Below are 20,225 nucleotides of genomic sequence, written 5' to 3' on the forward strand. Positions count from 1 at the left end.
TCTAGAACAATTGGCAACGTTGCTGCTAGTCTTCCAGAATGAAATGATCCGTCCGTCCCACCTAAGGTCCCACCACCCCTCGCGACGGACCATGGTCCGTTATAGCGTACTACGTTTAGCTTACGGTGTGTTTGAAGTCGGAATCAAGTCCGAAGTGAACTTTTCAGTGTTTTTCAGTAGTTTTTGCTTTTGTTTAACGTACTTTTGAATCTGCGAATTTTCAATATGGTACGACAGTGTCAAATGTGTGGAAAAATAAGCTCAAATTACCCGAATTTGTCTTTTCACAGGTAGGTATTGTTTCCGCCGCGCCGTAATCTCCGTACATAGGCGTCCCACAAGGGAGCCTCTCACAATTAAAATAATTTCTAATTATATTTGGTGAATTTTGAGCTATTAAAACAAGAACGTAGTAGCCGGTAATTGAATTATAATTCGTCTCAATTACTACTTAACTGTTGTAGATCATAACAAATTTGAATATAAACGTTGCATTTGAAACTTTATTATAAGCCAGAAAGTGATATTTTTTTCTTAAAATTGCGTCATATTTTGGTCATTATATACGATATTCTAAAGGAATTTTGCTCAACAAATAAACAAAGGTGTACCCGCCCTTTTTTACATTTGATTTCATTATTATATCTGCCCCTTCGGCCTCGTTTAAACAATTTTTTACCACCGTACAAATACCTCTTCCTAGAGTTATTTGTACGGTGTGTTTACCTTTTTTTTTAGAATGGGACAAACTGTAAATAATTCTTATGCCCACTTGCACCGTTTGTATAAACTTTGTTTAAAGGCTAAACAGTGATTAACTATAATAAAATATGTATAGTTAATCACTGTTTAGCCTTTAAACAAAGTTTATACAAACGGTGCAAGTGGGCATTAGGCTACTAGTTTTATACATACCTATATACAGAGTGACCCAGGCCTCCAAAAAAGCTTTTTACCTATTACGTTTTAGGTTTGTAATTTTTATTTCAATTTTTTACATAAGATGGGGGCCATTGTAACACACGCACATTTTCGAAATATTTTTGTCAACATACAGGGTGATTCTCGGGGTGATTCAAACCGCAATACATATGCTTAATACAGTTCATGAAGATTGGGACATTTAACTAAAATTTGATTGTCTGATGAACGTAATATTCATTATTATGTGACAGAAATCCCATACAGTAGCACACAGATTTGATACTTTTAATGATAAATGCCTTCTATTGAGAGACTAAAAGGTAATTGCCTCGTATCAGAGCCATCATAATACAAGAAGAAGACCGAAAGTCAAATTTTGTCTTATATTTTCAAAAAAACACAATTTTCTCATTAAATATTGATTTTAGGTATAGGAAGTTATTAATATAATTAAGTATACAAGATTAAACAACTATTACATAGTACTTTACAGGAAGCTATCGATAGCAAACTAACTAAATCGTTACTAATTACTAATTTTAAAAAGTTCTTTTTAGGATCAAAAAAGGTAAAACTAAAACCTAAATTATCATTTGAGATTAAACGGTAAGTTCTAAATAATGTTGCCTATTCTAAACAAGAAAAATTTATTTATAAGTTTTATAACATCTCTAATTAAATTTGGACGAAACTAATATTTCTGTTTGCTGTAGGTAATTTTCTCAGAGAAAATACGTAAATAAAAATGACTTTTTAACTCAAAAAAAGTCAAAAGGACAAGTTATTCTAAAAAAGGACTGTCCTTTTCAAAAAAGGACAGGTGGCAACCCCAGGTATTTCTGGAATGGAAATTTAATGGCAAATCTACAACTTTAGTTTGAAAATATGTTCCGGCCACCTATGTTTACAAAAATGTCTAAAATGTGCTTTACCATTGCCTCCATATTCTGAAAAAGAAATTGAAAGAAAAGTCACCAACCACAAACCTAATATAGACCTGTTTCGGAAGCCTGAGTCACCCTGTAAATATTCAAAAGTAACTGAAAGTTTATATAGAATTAACTGAAAGTTTAAATTGAAAATCGACGTTGGAGCGATTTTCGAAAACTACCTACTAACGTTTCAACATAAGTATATGTGGGATATTAATTATATTATTATATTAGACCTTATAACAAAACTCATCTGACGAAAAAGTGTTAATGTAGTATATTAATATGGAGTAAACATTTTACTAATTACTTTACTTTTACTTTACTAATTAAATTCGTTCCAAAAAACGATACACCACTGGCCATTAGAACAATCCAAATGCGCCTAGTTGCCGGGGTCGGAAATTTTAGACTTCTCTGTCTCTTCTGTCCTTGTTTGACACATTGGAATGTTTGATACACTAGCAACGAGTATTTATGAATGAGATGTTCGGTCTATATTTATAATGTCTTTGGTTTGCGCCATAACAACCACTGGTACCGGTAACTATAGATATGGAAATGCCAAAACAGAAAACGATAAATTTTCGAATATTTTTTTTTTCAAATTAAAATGCCTTTTTTTCAAATTAAAATTGTCCCTATTTTTTTAATTAATGATGTGGTTGTAAATAAAATAGTATACAAACCTCGAAGGAAAGTTTTCATTATTATCTCGAGATTTTGTTAATCTCTAGACAGTAATGAAACACTTAAAACCCTCCTCGGTATGTAATATACTATTTCTATTACCTTATGTTTAGGGTCCCTTGTTTTTGCCCCTAGATAAGGCCAAACGATGTAAGTCTGAATCTGAGAACTGACTGCATGACCTAAACCGTTTTGGAGCACTTCTAGATGATCTCTCAGCTGATGCTGAGCTGATCTCTTGTTGTTTTTGATGATTTTTGCGTCTGCTGTTATTTCAATGTTCTCTTTGAAGGTAGATCGATCATTGGTTGATTTTACTTCAATCAGAAGCACGTAATGTTTATCTGAAAGCAATTTATTATACATATTTAAGTACAAACTAAATGTTTTTATATCATTAATAAAAGAAATTTTGATGAGACTGTTACCTTCACATTTTACAAAGACAACAAAATCATGTTCACGAATCATCAATTTCCCCAATCTTTGATTTCTGTTGGAATATCCAGCGTAGGAAGCACTATGGAAGAAGATTATCGATAAATCCGATGATACATCTATACTAGAGAGGTTTTTCAGTCTTTGGAACACCAATTTTTCAGCTTCACAAGCTTGCCTTTCTCCATTTTTCCTGAAATATTTTGGAATACTATGGACCGAGTTTTCCGAAGAACATGGAAACTCACTTTTGATATACCTGGAATTAAAAAGATTTCTTATGTTTTCAGAATTACCTCTTCATTTTATTGTATAGCTAAGTGGTTTCTTGAATATTTTTTTTTATAAAAAGAATGCACTAGGAAAATGGAAACTTAGGTAAGAAATAGCCAGTTCATTGAAAACAAAAAAATCCTGTACAGGGTGGGTCAAATTCGACGCTTTTAAATGGAAACACCCTTTTCTATAGGAGATAGACAAAATATAATATGGGTATCTGGAGCTCAATTTTTGTCAAAAACACGACGGTGAAAACCGCATATCGATATCTGTGACCGTTTCGGAGTTACGGGGTGTTTTTCAAAAATATTCATTTTCCACAAATCGCTGTAACTTTTTTGCTATGGAAAATTTTGTATTTTTATGAAAACATTTCCAAGGCACCTTTTTACGTAGAATATAATGGTTTAAATATAGTTTTTTTAAAATTAATAATTTAAGAATTATCAACAGAAAATTTGATTTTTTATATGGGTATGTTTTTAATTTATTGAAAAGAATTTAAAATTACTTTTCTAAAATATAACACACTTGATATTTTGCTCGATTCCTCTTCGAGATATAGAGTATATCAAAATTCGCCCGCTTTAAATAAGTATATAGGCTTTGAACGGCACCGGCTGTAATGCAAAAAAATTCTAGCTGTGGGCATCCATTAAAACGAAAATAATATTTGCTATGAGAGATGCAGAATTTTATAACAATGTAAAATATATTTAACCAACATCAACACATTTAAACTATATCTAATAACAATAAAAATAAATAGCAAACCAGGACATAAGATTTTGCTACAGGTGTTCGACATATCGACTGTCTTCTGTTATAGACAGACGGGGCAGTTTTTGAACATTTCTCGCGGAATTCATTAACTCAGTGGAGGTGAAAGATACCCTCTCATAACTGCTAAGTATTTCTAATTCTTGTCTAGATTATACGGAAGAATAAGGAACCTTTATTCTTCCGCAAATATATCCATAGGATTAGATCCATGGGCACTAAGTCAGGCGGCTTCGACGGCCAACGGCTGGGATCTTGGTTAGCTATTCAATTATTCTTGAAATTGGCTGCAAAAATTTGGTGATAACTTCAGCGTTCAGAGGCGGTGCGTCGTCTTGCTGGAAAAATATGTTTTCGAGTTCCATTAAGGGCATATCATCAATAAGGGGTTCAAAGCCTACTAGTTAAAATTGGCGAACTTTTAAAAATTCTGTATTTCGAAGGGGATTATAACAAAATATCAAGTGTGCTGTATTTTTGGAAAGGTAATTTTAAATTATTTTCAGTTAATTAAAAATATAGAGGGTGTCCCAAATAAAAAATCAAGTTTTCTGTTGATAACTCTTAAATTATTAATTTTAAAAAAATTATACTTAAACAATTAAATTCTACGTAAAAAGGTGCTTTGGAAATGTTTTCATAGAAATACAGAATTTTCCATAGCAAAAAAGCGATTTGTTAAAAATGCACATTTTTGAAAAACATCCCGTAACTCCGAAACGGTAACAGATATTGATGTGCGGTTTTCACCATCAAGTTTTTGATGAAAATTGAGCTCCAGACACCGATATTAGTTTTCGTCTATCTCCTATAGAAAAGGGTGTTTCCATTTAAAAGCGTCGAATTTGACCCACCCTGTACACAGTAGGGTGCACCAAAAAAATATTTTTTTTCTTTTTAGTTACCGTGATAATATCGTTCAGGATGATAAAAAAAAATTCTGGTAAAGTTTGAGCTTTTAATATTAATATTAAGAGGTGCTTCATAGTGATTTTCTACTTCCCATTTAAATAACACGGGTAAAATTCCAAAGAAAAAAATATTGTTTTTTTTTCACAACCAAACCAAACCAAACCAAACCAAACCAAAACAATATTTTTTTCTTTGGAATTTTATTGCGTTCTAACATATCAGCGTTTTGTAAAAATCAATACATATTCTTGTAGGAAATTGAACGGTCATAAAAATGGTCTGATATGAACTGATCATTTAATCGACTCGTTTGGAAGATATTGAAGGTTAAAATTTATCTTCAAATCGTTCCACAATTTTTTATATTTTATCACGAAATAATGGCTCAAAAATATAAAGTATTATATTTTATTAACATATATCACACTAAAATTAAAGTGGTCTACAAATAAAAGGTTACTTTTACGATAGAACACCTCTATGGTTACTTATTTCTCTAAGGTATTAAGTAATTAGTTTTAAGAATGGCGACACATAAAAAACACAGGAAATTAGCAAGACCAGCCCCACCGACAAGATATTAATAGAACCAGAAAAAATGTAGAAAAATGCGTTTGAAAAGTAAAACTAAATTATTGTAAAAAACGATCAAAACTGGAAACTGGCAGCCGCGATAAATTTTCATCTAATTAAGTTGAAAAATAAACGAGCGAATAACTTGACCGCCGTTTAAAAGGAAAGTAAAAAGAGATCATCATCTCCTGCATAAATATGCACTCCCGTTCGATGTAATTAAATGAAAAATGGTGTAAAATTATCCTATGCGGGCAACCAGTGCAGGACTCGATATATTCTTGCATTTTCTGTGATCTAAATACCTTATAGCACAGAATATGTAGCTACGCCCCTATTAGTTCAGTCATTGGGGATCAAAAAAGGAGCCTGCTTGGAAAAAAGTCCTGAAGTTTTGAAACTTTGCAGGTTTATAGGTTTTGGGGTCCCTAACTAAAATCCATAAAACGCACATTTCCAGATTTGCCGCCGGCGCCGTCATTTTGCCAACATGGCGCCCAAAATCGGTATTTTGTGACTATCTCGAAAACTATGCATTTTTCGCGAAAATTTGAGGAGAGAAAAATTAAAGAGAATAAAATTTTCTATAAAAAAGGTTTTATGAAAATTTTCGCTAAAGTCAACCATTTAGGCACAAAATCCCTGGAATTTTTACAATTTTGCGTATACATAATATAGTCGATTTTCCGAAATCATATGTCGATTAGTGTTCACTAAAACTAGTTTTAGTTTAGTTTTTTCAATTTTGTCATAAAACAGTGGCGTATCATTAATTCGCTCATTAATTTATGAATAATTAATTGTCGTGCTGGACAGCATTCATTGCGAACTTACCACCAGGTTCAGCATTGGTCTGGTTGTACCAAAGATGCCGAAGAATGGGGTTGGAAGAAAACAAAAACAGGCATTACTCCAGTCACAACGTTGAAAGATCCAGCTCCAAAATCCCTATTGGCATTTTTATCCTGTAAATACAAAACCAACAACTATGGTAAAGCCTGCGGATGCAGAAAAGCAGGATTAAAATGTTCAATGATTGGTGCATACTGCAATGGGAAATCCTGTGACAACGTCACTGAAGTGTCACTCGACGAATCCGATGAAGAGGAGTTGGACTTGCCTGTAGATATCCCTCTGGCGGCTGAAGATGAAGTGTTGGACGTATTGAGAGACCACCCTGATGGTGGTCTCTGAATCTCAGGATCGACTTTGACATCAATGAGCCAGATCCGTCGGGCTTGTGCAGATAAGTTAAAGTTTTTAATTTATCTAGTGGAGTACGCCTCCGGGGAGACCACGTTAAATTAAACGCGCCATATACTTTACCTCTTGGGTGATATGGAAACAAGTACACATTTTCAATAATTAAAATTAATTATTCATACATTAATGAGCGAATTAATTATACGCCACTGTTTTATGACAAAATTGAAGAAACTAAACTAAAACTAGTTTTAATGAACTCTAATCGACATTTGATTTCGGAAAATCGACTATACATAATATATCATATTTTACGCAAAATTGTAAAATTTCCAGGGATTTTGTGCCTAAACGATTGACTTTAGCGAAAATTTTCATAAAATCTTTTTTATAGGAAATTTTATTCTCTTTAATTTTGCTCTCCTCAAATTTTCGCGAAAAATACATAGTTTTCGAGATATTCACAAAATACCGATTTTGGGAGCCATCTTGGCAAGATGGCGGCGCCGGCGGCAAGTCTGGAAATGTGCATTTTATGGATTTTAGTTAGGGACCCCAAAACCTATAAACCTGCAAAGTTGCAAAACTTCCGGACTTTTTTCCAAGCAAAAATCCCCAATGACTGAACTATATAGGCAAAAGGCTTATAGGCAAAACGAAACTATTATAAAATAATTTTTGTTTTTGTCAGGCTAGATGTGGATGTAAATTGTAATGGAGGGGGAAGTTGCCACAGCAACCTTATATATCTGTTGTGTCCCCCTTTCGTGAGTTATAACTCATAATACAGACTCAAGACGTTGAAAAAATCCAGTGTATGACACGGTTTTACAGAGATTAGCTCTCCATCTCCGATATCTGTCGTACCAAAGATTATGGCACGAATGGTTGTTGTTTCGGCGCACTTAGTAATGAGGTGTTCTGGTGTTTCCCCATTTTCTCCACAGAATCTGCATTCGCCGTTTTTTCTTAGCTTCAATCTACTGAGGTGTTCATTGAGGAGACAGCATCCTGTTAAAAACCCTGTAACAATCCGAAGATTATTTTTACTTAAGTCAAGGAAACTCTTTGATTTTTTGAAATTTCTTTAAGTGTCTTAGAGCGTTGGAGGACTCCCATTTCAGGTTACACATGGTCTTCCAGATTCTGGAGTTCTGCTGTAAGTTGGTTTCCACTTGGGAAGCAGAACGGTTCGTGGAGTGTTCGCTCTTTTTCTAGTTAGATCGTTTGCTTTTTCCTTGTCTTCTATCTCTTAGTAGGCTGGCACCCAGGGTAGGAGGACTTTATTTTCTTTGCCTAATTTGTTCAGCTTCTGCAGGCGTTCTTTCATCAACTTTGAATTGATGGTTAGTGAGTTAGTCGCTTTTAAGGCTGCTTGACTAATGGATTTCGTCAGGCTAAGAGCTCTTCTCGAAATCTATAAAACGTAAAAAAAATATAATTGACGCAATAACAGAGATCTTGTCTTGAAAGAGTTTGGGTGTTTCGCCACTGATCCTTCTTCTTCTTCTGAAGCCTATGTATCAATGGACGGGTCGTCGATATAGTTATCTCTATTCTCAGGAAGACCATTAGAGGTTAGATTTTGGTAAAACATCTTTGTCTCTGTTTTTCCTCTAGGAATATAGAGAGATGAAGAAAGACCCTTTATTTTGTAGTGTTTAAAGGCAGTTTTCGATTGTATACAGGGTGAGTTTTAAACAAGCGCAATTATGTTTAGGAGTTGTATATTTCGATCTCAGAAACACGTCTATAAAATATTTTTCGCAAAAAAGAATTTTTGAAAATTTTTGGAAATGTTTTTAATTCTTAGTTAAAACCGAGGTTAAAACAATAATATCTTCATAATATGGCAACATAGGTAGTAGATTAAATTTATAAGAAAGAAAACCCAGAAAAGATTCAGTGGTTCTCAAAATTTAAGCAAAAAATCGATTTTTTTTTAATTTTCAAAGTAAAATATCTTCGTAATTTTGAACTTATTTGAAAAACGGTAAAGAGAAAATATGTTTCTTGTTTCTTTTATCGAGATCTACCAGAAATATAATAAATTCACAAGAGAAGAGTTTCATCAACATCCCCTGCTACAATATTTTTCTGTCCTAGCCACTAAAGGTATTTTTATATTCCTTTTGCGTAAATGGTTTCACTTTTAGCTGGTAGTAACGCTTTTCATACCTCTTCAGCTTTTTTTTAATATTCCCTCCATTTTAATCGAAACGTAAAACAAATTGAACTCGTTCGACAACAACCGTCAATTTATAAACAGGTCATTTAATACAACAGTAACCTGGCAAAAACAAAGTTCCTACCAACAGCTTTAATGTAAATATACCGGAAGATTAATAAATGCAACATTTGTGTCGTTTTAAAATGGGGCAAAATATACTAAATTCAGTAAGAAATAAAATTATCTATGTACCACGGGAATTATAAAGTGTTCTCGGGTAATTATTGTCCTCGGAAGAAACTTTAACTTAATAACTTAATTAACTTCCTTAATTAATTAATTCCCTTGTTACATATATAACTATATTTAAAAAAAAAGTTAAATTTGCGTTGAGGGTAAATCGAGTACGGCCCTGTGATCTATTTAATATCGACATATTTATACATGAATAATGGGCGTGTAGAGCGGGGTCCAGATCTGGATGGCGGCCAAGAAGACCGCTTTTTTGCGGCGAGGCGAATTTTTAATGGCGCCTCGATAGCCTTCATTACCACCGCATCAGAGCAAAGAGAAGAAAAGAACACAATATATTATATAGGTATAGATATATGTTACAGTAAAAGCCAGAAATCAGTGAATGCTAACAATTACTAGTAAAAGCTTTTGTAAGAAACTTTTACTACTTAGGGTGGCTGCAACGACCTCCTGTCATTCTGCTGTTAAAACATAACTGCTGGTTTTAATATACAAAAATCAGTTGTTTTATTTTAGCAGGATTACGGGAGGTTGTTGCAGCCACCCTCAGTGAATGTTAAGCTTCATTTAGAAGATAGCAACTAGTGGAATAAATTAGTGGTTTCAATTACACTTTATACTTTTTAGGCTGTATTCCGTTGCAAAACCAGGCGAACCAGACCGGTAAACTTCGGTAAAGAGCGGTTCCTGAAAAAGATCGGTTTGGTAAAATACTGGAAACGTCAAATGTTGACGTTTTCTAAATTTCAATACCTCTATTATAAAATTTACCTTTTATGCATTTTTAATGTACCTATTCTTTGCTTTTACGTTTGCTTCTTCTTTTTAATGGAGTTTAATATTGAAAAGTACTTTATTAATAAACTGTTAAACTTGTTAAACAGCTCAAGTGAAGATTTGCAGGTCCAAACAGATCAATAATAAATCTAATCAATATTTATATTTTTATAGCTTACAAAACATTCACGATTACTTGTTGTCTTGTTTTTCATGTTTTCTTTAAATGTTCCTGACTTTAAGAAACAATGGCTGCATGATAAGTTTAAATGGTCTTAAAAAGTCATTCTATTTAGTTAATGAAATTTACTTACCTTTACTGCCTATCTCCATTGCTTTTGGATGTAAATACAAAATATTATTACACATTTTAGAAATTAAATGAGAATTTCACTCGAACTTCCGATATTTGCTTGATTTCTGTCACATAAATGACATTGATTGACAAACAAAACCAAAAAAAACAGCCTTCTCGCGCTGGTCAGTTTCGTGAAAATTATAACAGAATTTTTCAGGAACCGTGTTCCGTAATAAGAAAACTTTCAGGGAACCGATAGAAACGGAACATAAAACCATAACCAAGGTAAGCAACGGAATACACCCTTATATAGTTTACGATCATTTACAATGTCAAAAAACACAATTAAAATTAATAGAATATCCTAGCAATAGATTGCGGTAATCAGTTGTATCCAAAGAATATACCCAAATGTACATATTCATATACATATTCTTTAGAAGTGTCTAGTTCTAGCAGTCAACAATTAAGCTTGACCAATCAGGTTGGTTAGCGTGGTTATTTGGAGTGTGTTAATTCATTTGTGTTTGTCAAAAACTCTAACGTGATTGGTCGGGCTTAACAGTTGCCTGCTAGGGCTAGTCACAAGTTATTCTTTGAATATACCTAGCTAGAAAAAGAATGGACTCTGCCATATTGAAAAATGGTCCTACAGAAGTGGCGCCATCTATTGAGTAGGGCTTGTTTTAAATGGATCGTAGCGCGGGCTTTTTAAATGAGCGTATTTATTGAATTTTACTCTAAAATATATATAATTAAATTTGACTATTAAATCTTATTTTTTACCCAAATTCAACAATACTAATAACAAGTATCGTTGTGATGTGTAAAAAATAAGATTTAACAGTATAATTTATACAATTATTAAATAAAATTAAAGCCAAACATGTGTAAATATAATTTATTATTTAAAGTTTTTATTTATAAGTCAAATATTTAAACATCGTTTATTATAATAAAACAATACCAACATAATACGCCCAAAGTTTTGTAAATGGAGTAAAAATAAAAGACTTACATTATATTTTTAGGGCCACAAACAAAAGGAATTGTCTAATTAAAACACATATAACAAATTATAGTTTGAAAAACGTTTTGATAATCATTTGATAATATCATGCCCTAGACACTCAATGGTAATTTTATAGAACTACAAATTTAGTTTCTTCCGCATCGCCAGACGGCGTAAAAGACATTAAAGTACAGGTTTCTAATTTATATTATGAAGATGACATGACAGTCTCTATGTTAACTACTGTCTATGGTCTAGTTTTTGTCTAGTTGACAAAATGTTGGTGATCCGTCGAGTTATTTTTAAATCATTATTTAAATAATTATTAATTCAGATATTCCCAGATATTCCTGATTTGTCGGAAAGTTCAGTGATTTGTGTTTATAGTTTGTGTTTTTATTAGTTTGTGCATTCTGATACTTACAGTCGATCATCATTTTCGTGTTAGATACTAAACTTTTTTATTAAAGTTATTTTGACATTTTAGAAATAATAATTTATACACCAAATAAAAAAATAGTTTAATCATAAATAAGTAAGTACATAGTTGGTAATATATAGTATTTTTAGTAACAGTTAATTAGTAGTCTATAATATGTTTACTATATTATAATTTAGTTGTTAAATCAAAAAAAAGGCGCTATGTGATGTATTGTTTGTGTTTAAAATGTATGTATTTATAATTTTAATTTTGTTGTAATTATGTTACACTTCTAATGATCTAATAAAACATAAAATGGCAGTAAAAAAGTCTATATTTATTATTTTATATTTTACAAGGAATAATTTTGCGCTTGAATAACGTTACCGTTTTAATTAGCGTTAATAAGTAACGGAACGCTAAAATTATGTTATGCCAAAACTCTCCATTAGTTTCTTCCGGATCACCAAGTGGCTCTAAATGACGGACCCATTTGTTTTATATCAGTGTCCAATCTATCTCTAGTACATGACATTAATCTATGGATAATATTCTGATTGGCGCTATGACAACGACAATATTTTTTGAGAATTTGACAATAGTATGACAATGGCCGTTGGAAACTATGAAAACTACAAAAAAAATTCTGATTTAACGCCATCTGGCATTAACTAGTAGCAACTTCTTAACCTAAAAATTAATTGCACTACCACCTAGCGCCTGAGGCTGGAACTATTTTATTTGAAATTTCCGTGGAAACGGTGGAACCGCTTTTGCTATTTCACTTTCCCGCCCCTGGTTGTATCCATAGAGAAAACCTAATATTTAGCTTATAAAACAATCAACTTTTGATTTTTAACCACAATTTCTCTTGACAGATGAAAATCAAAGGCCAAAATGACATTCCTCGCAAATTTTGAAGTATAATTGGTGGAAACGTTAAGTTAAGTTTGGTAACTTTTTCCACTAATTGAAAATTTCTACGACTAATTTGATGCGTTCAATTCAAATTAGAGGAATAAACTTCTACGCTAATTGAAACCACTAATTTATTCCACTAATTGCGAGGTTCTGGAATGAAGCTTCAAGCTTTAGCATTCACTGGGGCTTACCATTGAATTCTAGGAGAGCTGCAACAAGTCAGTCAGAGTTTTCAAAAAGATTTAAATCTCAAGTAAAAAAATACCGAGGGTGCCATTTAAAAATCTAAAGTTGTAGTCATTTCCGGTGAAACCGGAAATGACCGAAAACAATTGAATACGTCAATCAATCCCAATTTATGTCATATACTAACATACCAAATCTCGTTGTTTTATCTGAACAAATAAAAAAGTTATAGGGGTGAGCCACTTTTGAGACGCACCCGGTGTAATCTTTATGGTTTTGAAACAAATGGCTTGCTATTTTATGGCAAATGCTGAAGCTCCGCAAACTTTAATCAAGCCTTAATCAAAGCACGTGTGTTTGGAATTTTTGAGTGTGGCTTAACACGACAGGATCGGGCTAAACCTTAGGCAGATTTCTGAAATATAATATATATTTCCTTCGGCCACACACCCGCATTTTCCGACCTTTTAGAGCTACCCGAAAGTACAGCGTAATAGACTTAAGTTTTCTGTGAGCTTGCACCTCTCTCTGGTACTCAAGAACCTGAATTAACTTATCATGTTATGCCGTATACAAATTAAAAAAAAATATCGCACGTTGTAAAAAATATCAATTTTAGTTAAATTTTTGTATCTAAGCATCTATCAATTTTTCCTTTCAAAAGAAGTTCTCTAATCGGCAAGGTTGAAGTCCAGCAGCAAGAAAAACTTGTTTCACGCTGTATATACGGCGTTTCTTATTACTCTGAGAGCATCGCAACGCCCTCCGCGGCCGCCATCTTGCATCGCGACCGGTAATTACCTTGTAAACGATGGCAAATATTTGTCCTGATCGTCTTTTCATCTCGGCCCTATCCCCACCACTTTGCTGCATCTATTAAAACCTGTCCAGTGTGCCTTTTTCAATCCGTCTTTTAACTTATTCACCGGTTTTTTTTTCCGCTCTGTAATTGCACGCTGTCGATACAGTAGCCAGGGGTCACTTCCATTAGCTGTTAGTTCTGATGGGATAATTATTCTGGTGGGTAATAATCTCCCAGGATTAGTGAGAAACACTTAATATTCATGTTCAAATACTTCTATATTTAGGAATTTTTATTATCAATGAGTTTGCTTTTTAAAGTCTTCCATTGGCTTTTATATACCTAGACTAAATTAGATTCTTCCAGTTGGCTATAGGCCCGTTCTATTGCGACCTTTTTAGATCTATTGTGGTTTATGGTCCTCCTCTTTCATCAGGTATCTTTTTCGCCTGTCTCTGTCGAAGTAAATTTCTCCACCACCAATCTCTTCTAGAGATTTGTTGGCCCCACCGTTTTATGGCAACTGTTGTGACTGCTTTTGCAGCGCAGCGCCGTAAAAGAGATCTGGACTATTGTATGGCACTGATGAGGCTTCTTTGGCCATTTCATAAGCTAGTATATACCTGCGACAATCACAGCTGCAAGCTCACAGAAAACTTCAGTCTTTTTTTGATTTAAGTCATTTAATTTTAAGTCTTTTATTGAAAGCTGACTCAAGATTTAAAATTTAAGACTTTTTCAAAACGATTTGTGATTTAAATCTTTATTCCTAAATAGAAGTGTTTTTAGAAAAGACTTATGTTATTAAAAATATTTAAGTCCTTTTAGAAAAGAGCTAGAATGTAGAATGAGTAAGGGGGGGGGGGTTAATCACTGCAACCTTAAAGATCTATTGTGCCCCCCTTCCTTCAGTCATCACACAGTCTCTAACCCATCATAACACCTGTTGTAGAGGGGACAGGGGTATTTCCCATCCTCCCCTGACAACTGAGTTCTTCCTCCGAGGGCACACACTCTTCTACGGTTGGAGTTTGGTCCTCCCTGCCGCCATTCACAGTCGAGGAGCATGCCTCCGGCTGAGGAACCCGTGAGGTGGAGGCTGGAGGATCTGTCTCCATTTTCTCCACCTCTTTAACTTGGTCTCTCCTGAGACCTGATACCGGTGTTGTCCCGTATCTATAAAAGGATATGTCCCTCTTTCTCTACTGCCTCCTTGAATTTGAGGTCAATTCCTATTGTGAGGACCTGACCATGACTCTCCTCCCTCGAGTTGTTGACTCGCCAACTCGATGTTCTTACATTGAAGTTCTGACCCTGGATAAGGCTCAGCAGGTAGGTGGTGTCTTTCCTCTTGTTTGTCGGCAGAAAGACCATGATGACCGCCCCTTTAGGTTAGAATAGAGCTTTATATAAAAGACTTAATTCAGATCTTATATGTTTTAAGATAAATTTTTAACAGCAGCATTTCTTTTTAAAGTGTTAGCCTGCAGCCTGGCATTGATCTCGAATATATCGAAGAGTACCTTAAAGTCCTCCAGCCCTTTAGCTTATGCCATCGACATATTACAAAGTGATTAAAACATAGCACCACTATTCAATGGACATGATGATATCTAAATTGTAGCGGATACATGAGGAGCAGACTTTCTAGATGCATATTTTATCCATTTTTTCGACTTTTGGTAAACAAAGAAAAACTGCCACGTTTGAAAAATTAATAAAAATCATAAAAATATAGTAGTAACCTGCTCGAAAACTGGACACCTTAAAATTTTCAAATAATTTCAAGTTCGATATATTTTGTTCTAGTGGGCCGATTTTAATGAATTTTAAACAATTTGTAGATACATTTTATAAATATTGTAGATACATTAAATTATTTGATCTTATTAGCCTCTTGCTGCACTCGAAATGGACTATCTGTGACTACGGTGCAAGATTATCTAGGCTGGACAGAATTAGAAGGAATGAGTCAGGATGGACGCTGCATAAGCAATAGCGGGTAGAGTAGAATAGAGAGAATAGAGATAGAACATCAAAGATAGGCCCTATCGTATCTACAACTGGTCACCTCCAGGAAAAAGAAAAAGAGGACCTCCTGGACGATCATGGAATGGGGCCATTAGGAGAGCAATAGAGGATCGTAACTTGGAAAAGGAAGAAGTCCTGGATTATAACAGGGGCGGTTATACAAAATGTTATTATTTTAACAGAGCAAGGAATTTAAAACCTACTGTATCAGCAAGGTGCATCTTTTTCTCGATAGTATGATTTTTTGATTCATCTCAATAGCTTTTTTTTTGTTGAAGATATTTACTTTTCAAAGAAGACAGTAACGATTTACAGCAATTTTAGCATTCAAAGTATCAAAATAAAACACTAATTCACCAAAACACTTTACTTTTAACACTGGATGTGCGTTTCGCAACCATGTTAGCAATTAATATTCACAATCATAGCTGATGATGTTCAGCGTTTTATTTTGCTATTGTAGCACCAAAGGTTCCAACCCTCAACTCCAGTAACATTCAAAACATGCCTTTGCTTTTGGTCCTAATCAACACACCTATAAAATAGTGTTATATTGTTTATTGTGGCAGTTACTCTGGAAGAGATGGCTTTAAGGCCAGCAGCTGATCTCTACTATGCCCAGTAAACAGCTTCTGGACTTCAAATCATCCCTTCTAAAGTAAATACCAACACACACAAACATTAATAAAAAGAATATATGAACAAGGAAGTCTTTGCTGCAGAATCTGCCATAAAGATCCTGAAACAGCAGATCACATAATATATCACTACGAGACTATGGAACTATGGGCCGCAAGCATCACTTTCTATTTTTTGGGAAAGCAAGACTAGAAGCGGAGGAATTATGCTCTCATCTTATCAAGGACCTTAACAAGCTGGTTTAGTTCAGGATACAGGGATAGGAGACTGGATACAAGCATAGAAAGATGATCAAGAACATTAGACACCAGAGATGAGCATCAAATCGCAAATTGCGAATCAATCGCAGCGATTTTAAAATCGCATTTGCAACCTGCGATTGGATCTCATAGGAAACTGCGATTTGCGATTTCGTCTATTTGCGAGTTTCAATTTAGGCAACCAATATTTACTGTAGTTGCGTTTTCCAATTTTGCTGCAATTTGTGAGTTTGCTGCGATTGTGATTTTGTAAACTATATAGAACGATAATAATATATTATCTGCGAGTTTGAACTTTTAGGAGTTGCAATTTGCGATATTATTGCGAATGTAATTTTGTGGTCTATTGAAGGCGTTTTATGAGTATAGTAAACTGCTATTGATTTTTTTCTCTAATTTTGTTTATTTATAGAAAAAGTATTATTTTCTAGGGCCACGATCAATAATATACCGAGTGTTTCTCAAGAGTGGTTCGCCTCTATAACTTTTTTATTTTTTCTGTTAAAAGAAACGAGATTTGGTATGTTGGCATATATGACATAAATTAGGATTGATTGACGTATTCATTTCGTTTAGATCACATCCTGTTGATTCGGAAATGACTACAACTTCTCATTTTTAAATGGCACCCTCGGTATTTTTTACTTTATTCAGATTATATATTTTCTATTAAATATTATACAGGGTGGGCCACTAAAAACTTACAATGGCTATAATTTCTAAACCAAAAAAGATATCAAAAAAATAAAAAATACCGTTTCTATAATATCGAGGGGGAATACATATGACGTATTTTTTAAACCATCCCGACCTACCCCTAAGGCGGTACCACTACTCACTTGAAAATCTTAAATGGCAACACCCCACTTGTGGCGCCTTTTTGGAAAGCCCATAAAAAATGCTAAACGATGATCATAAAGTTTTTAGAGTGAAATTGAAAAACTACCCCTTACATGAAAAATTAGGTGGACATTAATGAGAAAAGTGATTTTTTCAGCATAAGTTACAAAATGGGACCCAGCTAAATGAGTTTTTTTTAAACTACCCCGACCCACCCCTAGGTGCCACCCCCTCACTTCAAGATATACCCCACTTGTGACACCCCACTTGTGACACCTCTTTAGAAAGCGCATAAAAAATGCTGAACGACTGCCATAAAAAAGAACGAAAAAAATAGAGCCTAAAAATAAAACAAAAATGTCAAAACGTGTCAAAATCAATAGAATGATTTATTTTTGTATCCATGCACCATATTGCGAGAAAAAAAAGCTGATACAAAGAAATTTATTATAACTCTTAATGAAGACCTCATACACTTTCAGCAAGAGGGCTCCATCTCCAGCTCCATCTTCGCATTATTCTATTGTCACAAGGCGGTTGGATAAATATTATCCAAGGCAATGGATTGGCAGAAGGGGTCTAATCGAGTGGCCGCCAAGGTCACCTGATCTCACTCCTTTAGACTTTTCCTTGTGGGGTTACACTAAATCCATAGTCTACAAGATAAAACCAGGTTCGTTGCAAGAGTTGCGGCAGAGGAGAACTGAAGCATGTCGAAATATTCCGAGAGAGACTTTTCAAAAAGTGAGAGAAGAATTTGAAAATCGTTTGTATTTTTGTATGGAACAAAACGGCTGTCATTTTGAACAATTATTAAAATATATTATCATTTTAAATTTCTTTCAAATTGTCACACCTACATTTCTTGTCACTAACCAGTAATTAAGTTGAAGTCTGTATGACCATCGTTTAGCAATTTCAATTAGCTTTCCAAAGAAGTGTCACAAGTGGGGTATCGCTATCTTGAGATTAGAAGTGAGGGGGTGCCACCTAGGGGTGGGTTGGGGTCGTTTGAAAAATACTTCATTTGTGTCATTTAGCTGGGTCCCAATTTGTAACTTATGCTGAAAAAATCACCTTTTTCATTAATGTCCACCTAATTGTTCGTGTAAGGGTAGTTTTTCAATTTCACCCTAAAAACTTTATGATGATCATTTAGCATTTTTCATGAGATTTCCAAAAAGACGCCACAAGTGGGGCGTTGCCATTTAAGATTTTCAAGTGAATAGGGGTGCCTCCTGAGGGGTAGGTCGGGGTGGTTCAAAAAATACGTCATATGTATTCCCCCTCGATATTATAGAAACGGTATTTTTTATTTTTTTGATATCTTTTTTGGTTTAAAAATTATAGCCATTGTTAGTTTTCAGTGGCTCACCCTGTATATATTTAATAGAATGGCATATTATATGTCAACTTTTGACATATACGCTTAAAAAAATCGTATTTTAAGAGAGAGATTGCCATGGCTGTGTTAAAAACATTAATTTTTAATTAAGGATCCTTGGAAAAAGATTAATTGTCTTTTGATTTTCGTGTGTTATCCTGACCGATTAAAAGATGTCCGAATGGTATTTTTAATCATATCTCAAAGCTTTCAAGTGGAACGAGGGTGGCTCATTAGCATATTTAGAAAAAAATATTTTTTACGAATAATTTGGTATACTCTGTTTTTTTTCTCAGGTAAGATTTCGACAGACGATGACAGAAAAAAAGCAGATGACGTCCCATACCAATCTATTTATTTTACTAAAAAAAGTTTCTAATAATTTTTAAGTCATGCGTCGTCTCTTGTTGTTTTTAACCAGTTTTATTGGTTTATTTCAAAAATGACAGATCGTATTTCAATTTTATTGGTTTGACGGAACGATGAACGACAAACGGACGCCGATGCGTATGAACTCGCCTTTAGTTTTGACGCTTGTCAAAGTCTTGCCAAATTAGAGGTTATAATTTTGTGTCAACTTTTGTCAGTTTTGTCAAATACCCTGCGTTTTTGAAGATGATGCATTTTGATTCGTGTTATGACGTGTGTTTTGTGTCTTTTGAAGTCAAGTGAAGGAAAAATCGAGTGAAAATTAACTGTAGACCCAGACCCAGAGCACAGTTTATGGTTAATACTCGCTGCCCAGGCAAAAGTCTTATACACCAATAAAGTTACCATCATTAAAGTTCGTATACCATCTCGTCGTAGATAAGTGCATCTCGAATATGGTAGAAGGAGCATACTAAACACATACTAAAAACTGGAGTAGCTGTAAAATATCGACATCACACGATACGTAAATAATGGATTTTAGTACTGCACAAGAAAAATAATGCCAAAGGTACTGGTTTAAAAAATTAAGATTAAAGTTAATTAATCAACCTTTAAGGTACCCATAAAATTTGGTAAGTGTTATTAATAATAAAATAGTTTGTTTTATTTATTCCTGCGGAATATTACAAATTTGTAATTGTACATAAGTTATATTGATAAATATAATCATAAATGCGGGAAGCTTCATAAAGCTTGAAAGTGAGAAATAGTTCTTTTTTATATTTTTTTTGGTATGTGGTATCTTGTTCTTGTTTGTTTTGTATTAACACATACCGTTTTTTATTAAATTAAATAACTGGATTACATTTTTTCAGTTTTATACAGTTTTTTTCACAATATTTTGAAGTAATCACTTGTCAGTCAAATTTTAAATATAATAATTTCCTGCTATGCGTTCCAGTTGTACCAACTTATTTCTTTGTAAAATAAAATAAACTACTTTGAAATTAAAATGACAGACACATCTATCACTGTCAAGGATCTTCTCGTTGGACAGACTATAATACACATTTGGTATTTCGAGTCAAATTGTCGTTATGAATCGCATATTACAATTTCCAGTTAA

The 20,225-nt window shown here is 33.8% G+C and overlaps 1 protein-coding gene across 4 annotated transcripts in view; it reads right to left on the reverse strand.

Annotated features, from left to right (window-relative positions):
- Positions 1–20,225, reverse strand: part of LOC115883624 — a 58,238-nt gene that overhangs the window by 23,313 nt on the left and 14,700 nt on the right. For all 4 annotated transcript variants that reach the window (XM_030901983.1, XM_030901982.1, XM_030901980.1 and 1 more), the window contains 2 exons: positions 2,975–3,243; positions 2,649–2,890 (listed from right to left, as the gene is read on the reverse strand). In XM_030901983.1, the coding sequence (XP_030757843.1) occupies positions 2,649–2,890; positions 2,975–3,243 (511 nt within the window). The remainder of the gene's footprint in view (positions 1–2,648; positions 2,891–2,974; positions 3,244–20,225) is intronic.

Source organism: Sitophilus oryzae, unplaced genomic scaffold (genome assembly GCF_002938485.1).
Source record: "Sitophilus oryzae breed Bouriz unplaced genomic scaffold, Soryzae_2.0 scaffold_1974_pilon_pilon, whole genome shotgun sequence".
Lineage (NCBI taxonomy): Eukaryota > Metazoa > Arthropoda > Insecta > Coleoptera > Curculionidae > Sitophilus > Sitophilus oryzae.